The 15,803-nt window shown below is 38.9% G+C and overlaps 1 protein-coding gene across 5 annotated transcripts in view; it reads left to right on the top strand.

Annotated features, from left to right (window-relative positions):
- LOC110031048 (carbon catabolite repressor protein 4 homolog 4) overlaps window positions 1-15,803 on the top strand; it is a 107,258-nt gene that overhangs the window by 59,326 nt on the left and 32,129 nt on the right. For all 5 annotated transcript variants that reach the window (XM_020734080.1, XM_020734081.1, XM_020734082.1 and 2 more), the window contains one exon: window positions 6,659-6,792. In XM_020734080.1, coding sequence (XP_020589739.1) covers window positions 6,659-6,792 — 134 coding nt within the window. The remainder of the gene's footprint in view (window positions 1-6,658; window positions 6,793-15,803) is intronic.

The raw sequence follows: 15,803 nt of genomic DNA on the forward strand, positions 1-15,803 counted from the left end.
CTAGGCTAAGCCAATGATGTTTGACGAAATCGTGGGAGGGAGGAAAATTGGAAATAAATGCGAAAGACGTGAAAGTGATGCAAGATTGTGAATGATTCCACATGAAGTGTCTAATGCACCAAAATAGAGTTCTACCTGTTGTCCAACCAGATTGCCATCCATGCATGTTTGCCAGCACTTACAGTATTTAGATAAATCTCTCTTTACAAGCATGTATGTGCTCGGAATTGGCTTAAGGGGATAGTAGAGGTATCTAAATGCGCTTGTGCCAGAGAGAAAAGGAAATGGTTGAGGGTACCTATGCCTGTTCTTTGTGTATAATTATGGTCGCTATGAGGTCGGGTGAACCTATTTATGTAGCTATGGCTTGGTTAGGATTAATTTTTTGGGAATAGAGCTGGTTCTTAATTCGAGCTGTCATTGTTTATCCATTTCTTTATCATGCTTTTTCTTATGTTCTTTATATGCGGCTTACATTGATGATTTTCTGTTGCTTAAATTGTTTTGTTTTGTCGGCGAGGAAAAGTGGTGGGGGTTTGGGGGAGTTGCCCGTAAGAAGCTGTCGGTCACCGGAATCGAAATTCCGTCGTCCGCCTCGGAAGGACGTTCTAATTTACATATAGATTTAAGTTTAAAATCAAATATAAAAATTAAACTGACCCCATATTTTTCATAGTTTAAATGAAAGAGCGCTTTACCTTAAACCCTGTATCTATCCCAAGGGATAAACACAAGACTTGAGGATGAGACCCGATCAAATAAACTAAGATATATATGATGTCCGTTTGGTCTGCGAAACCGTTTTATTTGTCGACAAATTCCCTATTTAATATGAAAAATTAAATAAAGTTTATTTTAAACTGGGTTCGAAAAAAATTTCTTATAAGGGCAAGCCTCTATGATTAATTATATCTTAAATGACCGAAATCACTTAAAAATACTCTCGATAAAAATCAGGAAAAATTATCTTCAAGGACTTCAAAAGGATAGGACTTTTGCACCGAAATCAGACAAAGAGGTGTGCAAAAGGGAATGGTTCAAACTTGAAATATTTATTACAGAATCCAGAGAAAGGACTAGGGGATGTCACGGATCTAGAGGAGATCCTCGGTGGCTTCCCAGTCTTCCCTATAGTTTGGCTTCAGTTTTGGAAAAAATTATTCAAGTGTTTTAGCCTGCCAGTTTAATTTAATTAGACTTACATTCGTGTGAAACGATCACACAGATAGCCTGTAAGATGTGAAGATTTAGGTCGTAACGAACGACAACCTCAAAATCCTAAAGCGAGTTAGAGTTTAGATCGTACAACAGAGCCATTATCCTAAAGTGGGTTAGAGTTTAGATCGTACAACAGAGCCATACGAATACCTAACGAAAAAACTGAGGATTTATGTTGCACTAGGCGAACAGCCTCAAAATCCTATGGATTGTTATTTTACTTTCTAGGAAAGGAATTGTTTAGTTGGGGAAGACATGTTCTGCTGTTGGAGATGGTCGTGCTGCCCACCGCGCTAGCTCCAAGCTCCTTGTCGTGACGAGTTTAAGTTTTTTAGGGTGTCAAGTTATGATGTCAAATCAAACGACCCTATGGCAATAGTCCTCTAAACATCCTATATGGAAAGGAGGCATGCTTAAGGCTATACAATATAAAATATGAAGTACAGGATAATCAGTAGAAGTCATAATAAAAGAAACAGTGTACATGTCATACATGACAACAGCAGGTATAGTAGAAGGAACAATATAACATGCTATATAGAGCGATAACAAATACAGCAAAAGGAACAGTATAACATGCTTTACAGAACAATAGCAAGTAGAAACATGAATAATATAACATGTTGTACAGGGCAGTAGCAGGTATAAACAAGAATAGTATAACATTCTGTAAATGTAAAATGAACCTGTACGCTCGTGGCCTCCACTGTTTCTTAAATGTAGCAAGCTGAAATGCATCACAAAAGCAAAGCTTACTAGAAACGTTGTCCAGAAAATCCGAAGAAAAGTGTAATAACGACTCATGACAGAAAACTCGACAAAATCAACGAGAAAAAGACTCAAGTAAAAATCTTCAAAATTTAGGAGAAATCTCAAAGAAAAGAAAAGAAGCACGAGTGCTCTGTTCAAGGCTTCGATAAAACAAAAAGTTCAGGCAAAAGGGGACCGCAAGCACTCATGTAGGGCTAGGCTCAGATATATGTATATATACTCGAGGGTCCACGAAGGCTACTCGGTCACCCAAATGTGTAGAACCCGCCACTCGTCTAAAAGTGTGTCCTGAACCTCACCTAGAGGACTACTTCCCAGCCTAAACAGATATTCGTCAGGAAACAGGTATTCGTCAGGTGGACAATCAATTTTAAAATATATTTTTAAAATTTATGTTTTTAACATGCACACAAATTTTAAACATGCAAAGAAGAGTTATCAATTTTTGTTTGTTTTATAGAAAAGTATGTTTTTGCCTGAAAAGGGGCTTATCAAAACTTTTTTTTTTTAGAAATTTTCGTTGTCCACGAGTCGATTACACTGTCGGGCGTGAGACTGCATAGGACTGCCAACAACCTGAGGAGGTTCGAGCCAATTCCCGCTAGACTTATGTCGGTGAAGGATAACGTTATCTTATTTTTCTGCTCTATCTTCGATGTGTCTTTATCATCACCACCCTATGCCCCAAAACAAACTACTTGCGACTTTGCTTGATGGTTTCACGTATAGCAAAAGGCTGTACGTGGACACTTATGCGTCGGGCATAAGCGTCGAAAACCGAACCAAGAAGCAAAGAAAGAAAAGAACAAAAACTGGGTGAGAGAGAGGAGACACTGATCCATCTAAAACACGGAAAATGAGAATGAATCAGTTCTCAAAACTCCTATCAAAAAGACCTGTAAAAATAGGGTCCGAGGTCTTTCCCAACAAACATAAAAGGCTACTTCGCGCTATTTTCAAGCCCCAAAGATATCCTTTAGTTTCAATCAAGTATTCTCCCGTAATGAAATTCGGAAATCTCCCAAAGAAGCTCACTGTCAAGCTCAATACAAAGAGACGAACAACAACTAAGACTCTCGGCCAAAGCAACAAAAGGACAGCTGCTAAAACCCACGACCAAAGACTACCCAAGGCACAAGTAAGGCTCACGAGTGAAGCAACCAAAAGAACCACCAGTGGCTACCATATTCCTTAAGAGGATAAATGGGATTGTTGTTATTTTTTTTTTTTTTTTCTTGGGATGACAAACTTGATTCATCAATAACATTCAAGCCATTAAACCCAACGAGAAGGATTGAATCACACCAAACAAACTCCAATAAGTCTCACGAGTAAGGACTGTGAGGAGCAAATCTCAATGGTGAGTTCACGGGCAGGGCCAAGGGGGTGGCTAACTCAACCACATCACAAACCCACGGCTAGGGACCAAGCAAACATCAAACTGCAGCCTTATAAACTTCCAAACCGTAGGAGTTAAGGCCAACAGAAATCAGAACCCAAACCACCTCTCGGGTAGGGGCAGGACAAGGCAAAACCGAGCCACAACTAAGGGTCCAACCCAGGCCACAACAAGGACTAGACAACATCTCTATGCCTTCAAGACATCGAAATGTAGGATGACCATGTGTCTCAAACAAGAACAGCTATGGAAATCCAAATCCAAAATAAACTTTTCCACAATATGTATGATTAAGCCAAAGGACATTCACAAGATGCCAAAACCGAACCCAGCAGGGGCCAAAGCAAATGAAACCAAACCCTCCCACAACTATAGAGCAGGGGTAAGAATAAACACCAGAAACGGGCTCTCAAATAGGAGCTAAAGCAAGCAAACCGAGCCCCGCAAACAGAGCCAAAAGCAAACCCTTCGCTTCCAAACCGTAGGAGTTAAGGCCAACAGAAATCAATACCCAAACCACCTCTCGGGTAGGGGCAGGTCAAGGCAAAACCGAGCCACAGTCAGAGCCAAACCGAGCCACAACTAAGACTCAAACCCAAGCCACAATAAGGACTAGAAAACATCTCTATGCCCTCATGACATCAAAATATAGGACGACCATATGTCTCAAACAAGAACAGCTATGAAACTCCTCCAAATCAAAATAAATTCCTCCACAATATGTATTTTTATGCCAAAGGACATCCACAAGATGCCAAAACCGAGCCCAGTAGGGGCCAAAGAAAATGAAACCAAACCTTCCCACAGCTATGGAGCAGGGGTAAGAATAAACACCAGAAACGGGCTCTCGGATATGAGCTAAGACAAGCAAACCGAGCCCCCAAACAAAGCCAAAAGCAAACCCTTCAAAGCCCATACGTGAAGCTTAAACAGTTAGGACAATGTTTTAACCAAAACCAAAAGCCAAGCCCCAACAAAACTAACATCCCATGCCCTTTCAAGGTGAAAACCGAGCCCTAATGGAGGCTAGAAACCAAAATTTTACAATCTACAAATGCAGTTTATGGTAATAAATCCAAACCCAACCATCCTTAAGCAAACCGAAAACCAGCAGGGGCCAAAAAGCAAGCCGCAGCTAAGGCTCAAAATCAGGCCACACTGAAAGCTAAAAAAAGAGCCAATATATGCCTTAAACAAGAACAATAACATAGAGAGTATATTTAGGCCCCCCCCTCCCCCCCAACTTGAGTATTCCAGACATGAAACAACTTACAACAAGTATTTAAACAAAAGGATGCCTCACGAGGAGCTAGACCAACCCCTCAAAACAAGTTACAAAGCTTTCCAAATTAAATAATTTTTTTTTCATAGCATGCATTTCGAGTAAGGGAAAGTCACAGGAAGCCAAAACCGAGCCTCCAAACATACATAAAAGGCCAAATAAACTCTCCAATATCTCATGCTAGATAAGAATGAATGAAAAGCTTCATAATACATATCCCAACGTGCTTGCAAGAGGAGCCACCATTGTCTCAAGGCCATGTTTCAACCTTCTTATTCATGGTAATATAAATATGTCATAGTTTCATCTCAAGCAAGTAAAGAAAAGAGAGGTACTTATATCATGCCATATTTCCACCGTTCTAAGCAAGTAATCATGTCCAATTCCTAAAACATGCTCACATTTCCATTTCTAGATGCTTGAGTACCAAGTATTTCCAAAAATATAAGTGTAATATTATGCAAGCATGCTATACCATCCACCACACCAAGCTAAGGGGCTCGACAGAGAGAAAACCGAAGAAAGACAAGACACAGAGGGGAAGAAAATTCCTCCCTGAAGCAAAGAAAAGCCACACAAAAAACTTTCAAAGCACTCCTCGACTTCACTTCCTCTCCCAACAGCTAAGAGAAAACCGATTCAAACACCAGAAGATCAAAGAAGTGAGTGAGAAAGAAAAATAGCAGAGTTTTCTCCCCTAGAAAGATTTTTGGCCTCTTAGAAGCTTCACAGAGGAGCTCTCATATACGCTAAGGGCAAAAGAGACGAATGATTAAGAAGATACGGCAGAGGGATCGAGAGATGCGGAGGATTTGTCCCGCGTGCGAGAGGCGAACGCGGGAACGAAATCTCCCAACGGCACGAAGGAGTGGGCCAGGGGGCGACCGAACGAGCCGTCCTAGGGCTAAGGCAGACCCACGGGTTCGAAGGAATGAGGCGGGGAGGGGGAAGAATTTAGGTTAAGGGTTTTAATATAAGTTATTAATTATAATAATAATAATAAAATATTATTTATTATTATAATAAACACCTAAATAAATATTTTCCCCAAGACGCGCCGTCGCAATGAAACGAACGTCCCCCTTAATCAAAATCGACGTTCCGGACGCATCGGCGCAGTCCGTTTCGTCATCCGGAGTCGTCCGGGCAACCTCATCGCCGATCAGCCTAAAAACGCGTCGCGGTCCGAATCCTACAAAAATTCCGGCTCGAATTCGATTAAACAGGACAACGAAGAGCGTAGCGGCGCCAAATCAACGAGCAGAGTCAATCCTAAGGCCGGCGGTCCTATTGGAATGCTCCCTGAGTTCCTTCGGAGTAGCCTTACCTGCTAAACAATAGCGGTCAAGACTACTACATGGAACGTCAAGTCGAACGAAGGAAAGTCCATAATTGCTAACGGGGAGGGCTCCTTCACTAGTTTTCTAGGAGTAGTCGACAGAAAAGTCCTACGGCTAGATCCTAGGCTACTAAGGAGAGGTAAACTATACCTCAACCGAAAGTGAGGTCAACATGTTTGTTTGGCGTTTAGTATTTAGATGCTTAGGTTAGTTACTTTGCCTTTTGTTGCATTATCTGCTGGTAGTAATTCAGTTCACTTTATGGCCATTAATAAGCTTATGCTTGACTTGGATTTTTTTTTTCCTAGAACTATTTGATCATGCTGTGCACCCATGAATGTGTATGACACTTCAGCTTGAAGTACTTTAATATATTTTTATTGTTTGATGCAAGTTTAATTTGACCAGTGCGCTTTACTTTTTTAATTGTTGCTGTTGTTGTTTTTTATTTTTGCTTCGCTGTGGTCATATGCATCAGATTAAAAGTTTTGTCGGGTGAATCTTTATAATATTCCTCCATTTGAATTGTTTGTTTAGTTGAGGGAGTCATAGGCATCAAAATACAGGTCTTATCGTGTGAATTTTGGTAAATTGCTTTCGTTTTCTTTGTTGTATTGTCCATAATGTTGACTTGAAAAGGTTTTACAGTGCAGAACTGATGTTTAGTGAGGAAATACATTACAATGATCTTGTCGATACCATTGATTGCAAGAATGGATCAACTGAAATTGGCATTGTGAGATCATTGAAAGAGGTGGCAAAAGAAGCCATGACTACTGAAGGTATTACTTCTATCATGCAAATTTTCTCTATTTCCATTGAAGGCCTTGTTTAATAGAACTGGAAACATTTTTTATCTCCTTTGTTTGAGGTTTCTAATATTGAACTGTAACTTTGACCTTAAGATTAGGATTGCTTGAAATTGGATTGGCTTTTTGATTCATGTGTCTCCCAAGATTCTTTCAGACTGTTCCCAATTAATCTACATTTCTTCTATAAACTCTGGAAGAACCTAAACAAGCTCATATGAGGGATCAACAATGCCTAGAGGAGTTGAATCAAAATGTTGTTACAAAAACAGCTATTGGAGAAGATAAAGTAGCAAAAACTCAATTAACAATGTCCTCAAAGTTTGGCCGGCCAAACATAAGATTATTGCAAGGGAATTTCTTTGAATCCATTTCAAATATCTAGCAGTTTTATCCATCAAGTGAGGAAAACTATTTTTTTGGTAGGCTTTTGTGTCTTTTGTAGAAGTGATTGCTAGATTCTATTTGTTGTTTTACTTTTTTTTAGTTTTTTTTTCCTTTTTTATGATTTTACTCATAATTTGAATTTGTACAAAAAATTCCATTTTTTTTGTACAAATAAGTATCTATTTGGATTATTGTGAGGATGCTAATTTGAATTGAATAAGGGTCCGTTTGGCGCAGCTTATTGCCGTTTGGTTTCTACATTTGCATATGCGGCCGGGATACGCACGTTACCATTTACGTCTGAGCCCCTTGATCCCGTCTTCGTTCTCACATGGTTGCCCTTGCCTTGCGATCGAGTTCCCGCAGCGATACTATTTCTCACTCCTCGATCCTGTCTAACATTCTCCTCGATCCTGTCTAACATTCTCCTCTCCCATTTTCATCTGTGGCTGGTACCATTCCCTCCAAGATCTTTGTGTGCCTTTAGGTGGTGAACTAAAACCTGAAACAAATTTCGCAGGTAATCCCTCTTACGACTTATGGTATTGCACGGGACTTCTTTCATTTATGGATTACCCGGTATCCTCCAATGTTTGTTATCATCTTACGACCTATGGTATTGCACGGTTTTTTTTTTCCTTCCGTGCGAAATTTGTTTCAACGATTATTGGTTTTGGTTCGTGGACAAAAGTGCTGAACTTTTTCGGTTAAATTGATATTTCTTTGAAACACTCCATGGTATGCATGATTACATGGTGGAAAAGCTATTTCCTTTTTTATGCCCTATTCCTACTGGATTTTCGTTAACCCTATTGTCTTTGCAACTGTGAGAAATGAGCATTGAAAAATCATTGGTTGAATGCAATGATAATGGGTTTGTATTGGTATGCTTCTTGTATTCTTAGGAAACCTATGTTAATGGGTTTGTATTCTTAGGAAAATTTTGAAAGTCTTGACATAACAGTCGGGGATGCTTTTTGTATTGGTATGAAACTTGTTCTTCTCCTTGTATCATTATTGAGGCATTGGTTTTGATTTGGTCAGTTTTTCATCATTCTTATCTCTTCAATATATATATGTATATGTATATATATATATATATAAGAATGACGTCGTCTCTGATCTCGCTCGGCTGTGCTAGGGGTTTCGCCCGATGGCGACCTCTAGTAGCAGCTACGTCTTCCCTCGTCTTCGCTGGTCTTCGTGCTCGACTCAGTTCGTCTCCCTCGCTTCTTCTTGAGACGCGTCTTCCCGTATCGCGAGATTTCCTCGCTCTGCCGCTCGTCTGCGACTCCTTTTCTGCAGCTCCGTTCCTTTGAGGCTCTGCGGCTCGTCTCACGTTCTCACATTTTTCCTCTACGGCTCTCTCGCGGGTGGGCTCCTCTGCGACTTCTCTGCGCTCACTGCTTCCTCTCTTCTTCTTTCAAAGATTTCGATGGCTTCGAACAGATCGTATGCAGCTGCCCTTTCGGGTGTCTGCGCCTCAGACACACCTAAATCGCCATCTTTCCCTCCTTTGTTTGAGTGGGCGGAGGACATCAAGAAACTTGTTATGAAGAATGAGAAGTCTGCCATAGTCTGCCATATTTTTTTACAGAAGCTGAAGGTATTTAACTTGCTTCCTCCTGTCGTCTGAATTTGGGTGGGAAATTTCTATATGGTCATCCCAAAATGGAGCTCATTCGCATAGAATTTGAACTTAGGCACCTCGTTAGAGAGTGGAAAATTAGACTATTAGATGAGAAGCATATTCTCATTCAAATTAGTAATGAAGATGATTACATACGCTTATTCGCTAGAAGGATAATATAGATGGATAATAAAACTATGAAGATTCTGAAATGGTCTTAATGAAGATTCTGAAATGATATGTGGATTTTGACCCGCGGATGAAACCGCCAATCATTCCGGTTTAGATTCGCGGATTCGCCTCCCTGGTCTGAAATTTCATTATTTTTCTCAAAAAGTATTGTACTCCATTGTCTTAGCTTATGGAAAGATCTCAAGACGGACATTCCTACTTTTAATCTTTCCCGTCCATCTAAAGTCATAATACTTGTTGAAAGAGACATCACTACACCCGCTTCTGAGAAAATCTGGTTGGGCACACAACACCAAAGCTATTGGCAGAAGGTAGAGATTGAGCCTTTTCCGCCGTATTGTTCGAACTATTGTATGTTCGGACACTTCAGTTCTCAATGTCATCATCTGCACCCCCACCTCAGACGAAAAAAGCAAACTACTCCGCTAGAGACTGTGATTCCATCTCCTCCTGACCAACTTCAAGTTTTTGACTTTATTGATCATCAGAAGGATACCCCAGAAGGCGTCACTTTCCCCGCAGTCAATATGTCAACCATCAACCATTCAGTCCTTTGTAGCTCCCCCGTCTTTGGAACCTCCTATCGTGGGGGAAAAAGAGATTCTCTAGACCTCGCCTGCTTTAGAACCTATCACTGATAATATAGGTGGAAATACTTCTACTGTTTCACTACTGTCTCATTAGGTACAGAAAAATGTTGGTATTACTCAGGCTCATGGGGATCATGATGTGCAACGACCTACAACTGTCTGACCACCTTTGGAATCTACTGATCAAATGAGTCAATCATCGGATGAGGAATGACAGGTCTACATCCAGGAGGAGGAAGAAAAATGAAAATTTACTTGAGCTCAGGAATCTGATGGATGACACTTTGGTTACTACGGGCAATAGTACTCAACTTACAAATTTGTTAGCCGACTCACTTCCGTGATATAGAGGCAGGAGGACTAAAGTGGGGTGTACCTAGCATCTTTGTGCCCTTTTGTGGCTTTTGGTTTTTTTTTCCTTTATGTATCTTTGCTTTATTTGAGTTTTGTGTGTGTTGTTTTGCATGCGTTAGGCTTTCTTTTAGGCCTTCTCATGCAGCATTTCTGTAGCTTTCTTCCGTTTTAATATATTTGCCCTTAAGCTTAAAAAAAAATACTTTTTACTTAGTTTGTATGCATGACAAATAACTTGTCAAATTTAGTCACATATTAAATTTCATATATGTGGTGTAAATCATAATCATTGTGAAATTTTATATTCATTCTTAAATTAATTATGGGATTTCAAATTTGTAAATTTTTTAAATATTTCTTTAGACTGAATTAAATAGAGGGCAAACATGGATGCCAACATATGTTAGATAGTGTCGGCGTGATCATATGTGCATGGTTCTAATGATTCCACCATGCATGATGATTTTCAGGGTTATAAGGTACTACGATTCTTGATCTGGACTTTTTCATTTGAGTTGTCTTGGTGATGGTTATTTGTTTTATCCGTTGAAATTGAAAGGTGTAGCTCTATAGTCGTGCTTCCAAATTTGTTCTACAAATCCAGTGTTGTATTTCTTTCACTGACATTGTGGCTTGAAGTTTTTGTGTCCTCTTGAATCATGTGAATTGAGAATTGTGAATGTTAAACGTGCTTTCCAATGAGTTTAAAGACTTCGAATTTCACAGCTTAATGTTTGTTTTGGTTTCAATGGGAATTTCACAGCTTAAACGTGTATTTCTTTCATTGACCTTGTGGTTTGAAGTTTTTGCTTCCAAACCATATATCCTCCAATGTTATTTCAATGTTTGGTTTGGTTGTGTGTGGCCTCTGCTTGGTCTTTTCGATACATGGATCCGAATGGCTTGCTGGTGCCTGCTTTGGTATATTGTTCTTATGTATATATGAGACTCTCTGCATATATGCGGCATATACATGGCATATATGTATGCCTCATATGAGACTTCATCCATATATCAGGTATGTATGAGGCATATGTTGAGGCTTCAATCGTATATGAGGCAAATGTTGAGGCATATGTTGAGGCATATATTGAGGCATTATCCATATATGAGGAGTACATGAGGCATATATGAGGCGTATATGAGGCATATTTGAGGCAGATGTTTTTCAGTTTTTATTTTTTATTTTTTTCATTTTCTCTGATTTTTTGTTTTTAATTAGAATTATTTAGTCCTTATTGTACAATGGTTTATCAAGATATTATATGTTATTAGTTCCAATATGACTAAGACGAATGAAAGGGGTTGGTCAGCTATGTGGGATAGAAAAATAACGAATATTTTTTGCAATCTCTGTATTAATAAAATTGAGTTTGGAAATAGGCCAACTACGTATTTTAACAAGGATGATTGACAAAATATTGCGAATAGGTTTAAAGAATTTACGACAGACTAAAATTATAAATTCAAAAACAAAAAATGAGATCAATTGAAGGAGTGAAAAATATGGAAGAAGCTGAAACGTGGATCCACCGGGTTGGGTTGGGATCCTATTAAGCGAACAATCGATGCTCTAGATGAATGATGGGTTGAGAAATTAAATGTAATAATTATAATTTTATTTAATTTATTCTCATAATGTTACAGGCAATTCCGATAGCCAAAAAATATAAGCAGTGCAAAATTGAGCCGGAGTTCGAAGATAAACTGAACATAATATTTAAGGAGGTTGTCGCGACGAGAAAACATGCATTCAACCCAAGTGAGTTGGGGTTTGCAGGCAAGCCAAATGACTTGTCATTTGAGCAAGTTACGACTGACGAAGTAGGGCCTAGTATTAACCAGAAGGAGATGGAGGAGTTCAGTTTCTTGTCAAAGAGGCGCAGGCTTGGTAGGAGGAGGAAAGATAATGACATTTTCGTGAAAGTCTCATTCGATAAACTGATTGATGCTTTTGCAGCTCCGCCACCTGCTGCTCCATCAGACAACACCATCATAGATTGTATTGGAGCTTTGGATGCTCTTCCAGAAGTTATCGTTGATATGCGCTTTCATGCAAAATATGCTAAAAGACTTGAGGACCCAAACTGTAGGCTCGAACTGCGCATGAGTATTTGCGTGTTTTGGTGGAAGAATGAATTTGTTTTATATGTTGATGTCACTAGTTTTTTTTTTTTGTTTGTATTTACCTTTCGACGGTTTTATTTCTTTTCTAGAACAAATATATGTAATTCCTTTGCGTGCTTTGTAGTCCTTGATATTTTTATTATTCCATTTTGCTGCTACTACACAATTTATTTTATCCTAACAACTTTTTCTTTTAGGATTGATCGACAACAAGAGCGTCGTAAAAGAATGTTATGAGTTGCAGCTATTGCGATATTGTTGGAGTACTACCGCTCCACCATTGGTCAAATACCACGCATGACGTCCTTTGTTAGGGATAAATGGGTAAGTGATATGCTTGCTAGGCATCCAATAAGGTTCGACAAAATTTTTCGAATGATTGCACCTATTTTTATGGATTTTCTTTAGAAGTTATGTCTTAACCACGACCTCCAATGTTCTTCTAGAACGACAACTTAGGAGGTGTTGGCTATAACATTATATATTCTATCACAGAACGAATCAGTTAGAGGAGCTATTGAGCGATTTCAACATTCCTCATAAACAATTAACCGATACTTCTCCAAAGGTGTACAAGCATTTGTTAGCTTAGCGTCGCAAATCGTTAAGCCAGAGGATCCATTGTTCGCAACTACTGAACAAATTGTCAATGATCCCCGTTAAATGCCATATTTAAAGGTAAATTTTATCACTGTCTTACGTTCACTTCAGAATGTAATGAGTTTCTAATGATGTTAAACAAAACTACATTGGTGCAATCGACGGTACGCACGTTGATGCCCGACTACCCAGTCACGAAAAGGTCGCATACATTTGTCGCAGTGGATCAACTATCCAAAATATCATGGTAGTATGTGACTTCAACATGTGCTTCACATTTGTGATGACATGATGTGAAGGGAGTGCACATGAAATTCGTCTTTTTTTCTATACAAGAAATAGAACGCAGTGTTTCCCTCACCCGCCTTCAGGTTTTTTTAGCTATGTAAATTTATTGCTTATATGTATTATTTGTCATTAACATTATCTTTCATAACAGATAAATATATTTGGTTGATGCCTAATATTTGATGCAGAGTGACTACCTGAAGCTTTATCCGGACACCAGATACCATATTCCTGATTTTGAGAGAACAAGTGGTACCGTCCGCGACTTATTGCTTATATGTATTATTTGTCATTAACATTATCTTTCATAACAGATAAATATATTTGGTTGATGCCTAATATTTGATGCAGAGTGACTACCTGAAGCTTTATCCGGACACCAGATACCATATTCCTGATTTTGAGAGAACAAGTGGTACCGATCCGGACACCAGATATATATCATATTCCTGATTTTGAGAGAACAAGTGGTACCGTCCGTGACAGAAACGAAATGTTTAACAAACGTCAATATTTGAGGTTAGGAAGAAGAAATAGGTCATCCTACGTGATATGTCTTCGTATCCATTTCCCAAACATGTGCATATTGTGGTGGCTACTATAACACTTCACAACCTCATCCAACGACATCCCTCTCAATCAGATACGAACTTCAGTATGGTTGACGACGATCAACTGCATGTCTCTCCAGAACCTTTAGAATTTCTGGTTGGGCATTATTTACCTGAGGATGAGATAGAGTCAAATGAATTTGAAACTAAAGACGGTGAAATTGTAGCCAAGATGACTGCTTTGAGGGAGTCTATCACAGATGTTATCTGTGACTGTCGATTCACTTTCTCTTCTTTATTTATTAGACTATAGGTTTTTTTTCGTATGTATTTCGTTGTTTTGTGAATTTGGATTTTATGTTTTTATTAAGAATTTTGTTTGTTTCATTTATACTTTCGAATATATAAAAAAGACGTTTTTAAAATTTGTTTTTCTTTGTTTGTTTTGTTTTTTTCTTTTTTGTTGTGGGTATGTGAGGTCAATGATTAATGATGAAAAATATGACTTTATCAGTTCTTTTGGATGCCCTGTTCGTTGTTGTTATCTAGTGCTGCATGTGTATTCCTAATGAAGACAACCAATATCATCACATTTTTTGGGTGCATCGGACAATGAGGATTTTTTTGTGGATGGCCTTTTTTGGTGATATGCACTTCTTGCAAATGACGAACGTATCCTGTTGGTAATGCGTGTGAATTTCTAAAGAAGGCAACATAGGTTTTGTCTTCTTTTTAGTGCAACAGTATATGAGGATCTATTGGATGATTTTTTTTTTATAGACACATGTATCCCAGGACGATCGTCCCCATGAGTTAAAGACAATCAAGAACTCATTTTTTTGAAGGTCCACTGTCTTCTTGTAGTGACAGATGCGTTGTTTGGTGTAATTACTTGTCTGAGACCGCACACTCACATCTTTTTTAGCTTTTTAGTTCGATATGGTTTTTATTTAATTCGATTCTCTTATAGCTATATAGAACTTAATTTAATTTTCTGATATGACAAATGATTTTTTTGTTTTTTTATCTCTGTAGCAACATGAGCTTTAGGATTTCAGGAATCTCCAGAGTTGTGTTGTGTTACTGGGGACTATCGGCTCCCTTACATCACGTCAGCCTCACAGCAGTGAGAGACAGTTCTACGATTGTCGCAGGGGCGTTTTAGCTCATTGCGGTTTCTTCCGTTGCGTCGATATTCCGACAGCGATCAGGGTGTGATGGTCTCTCAGGAGGACAGTGCAGCTGAGGACAGACGTCGTCAGAGTTTTAAATTAAACATTTTAATATTTTTAATTGTAGTTGTAATTATATTTATCTTTATTTTTTTTTTTTAATATGAGAGAGTGAACACTCTATGTTATTTTTTTAAACTGATTTGTGATGGTTTGTGGTTTCTATTTTATCTATTATTTTGCTAATACAGTTCTGTTGCAAATAACATCACTAAACTGAGGCAAAATGATTATTTATTCAGCAATTGTTGCAAATAAACTGTTCTGAATAAGCTCCCCCAAACAACAAGTCAGCTTATCCTGATAATCTGCAGATTATCAGATTGTCAGGATAATTTATTTATCAGCAAATTGTAAATAATCTGTAGCTGCCCTAAACAGACCCTAAATATGGCAATTCAAAATTCTTTTCTGAATGCTATGCTCTCCTTTCCTTCCATTTTTGATTTCCACGCACCTGTAGGGACTCTCGACCATGTGGCACTCACTGTCTACAACAGCTGGAGTCCCTCAGTGATCCACTCCTGGATTTCTGCACCCTTGAAAGCCACAGTTCTTGGGCCAACAGAATCCGCAAGACCTGCAGGCAAATGAATCCTCCAGTGCATTCAAAATTAGAGAACACATAGCTGTGCCTTTTTTCTTTGAATCATTGTTAACAGTGTTCCTTGTTGTTGCTTTTGGCAAATGTCAGAGAATGTCGCTCGAGTATTGGGTGGGCAACCTAATGCCACGCTGAGGAAGGCTGCAGGATTCCTGTATGTCAAGGTGATCAAGCTCGGGTAATTAATAGTGCTGGAAGTTGAAGAAGAGGAAGACTGTTGGGCCGGCGATGGACATGCTGATAATGCACGATAGCGACTGGTACAAGCTGGTGAGGGATATTTGTGCCAAAAAATTTGAGATTGCGCAGTTGACGTGTGATAAGCAGACTAAGAAACATACATGGATATAGATATATAGATATAGATATAAACATACATAAATATAGTTAACACACACACACGCACACACACACACACACACACATATA

This window comes from Phalaenopsis equestris, unplaced genomic scaffold (genome assembly GCF_001263595.1).
Source record: "Phalaenopsis equestris unplaced genomic scaffold, ASM126359v1 Scaffold000765, whole genome shotgun sequence".
NCBI lineage: Eukaryota > Viridiplantae > Streptophyta > Magnoliopsida > Asparagales > Orchidaceae > Phalaenopsis > Phalaenopsis equestris.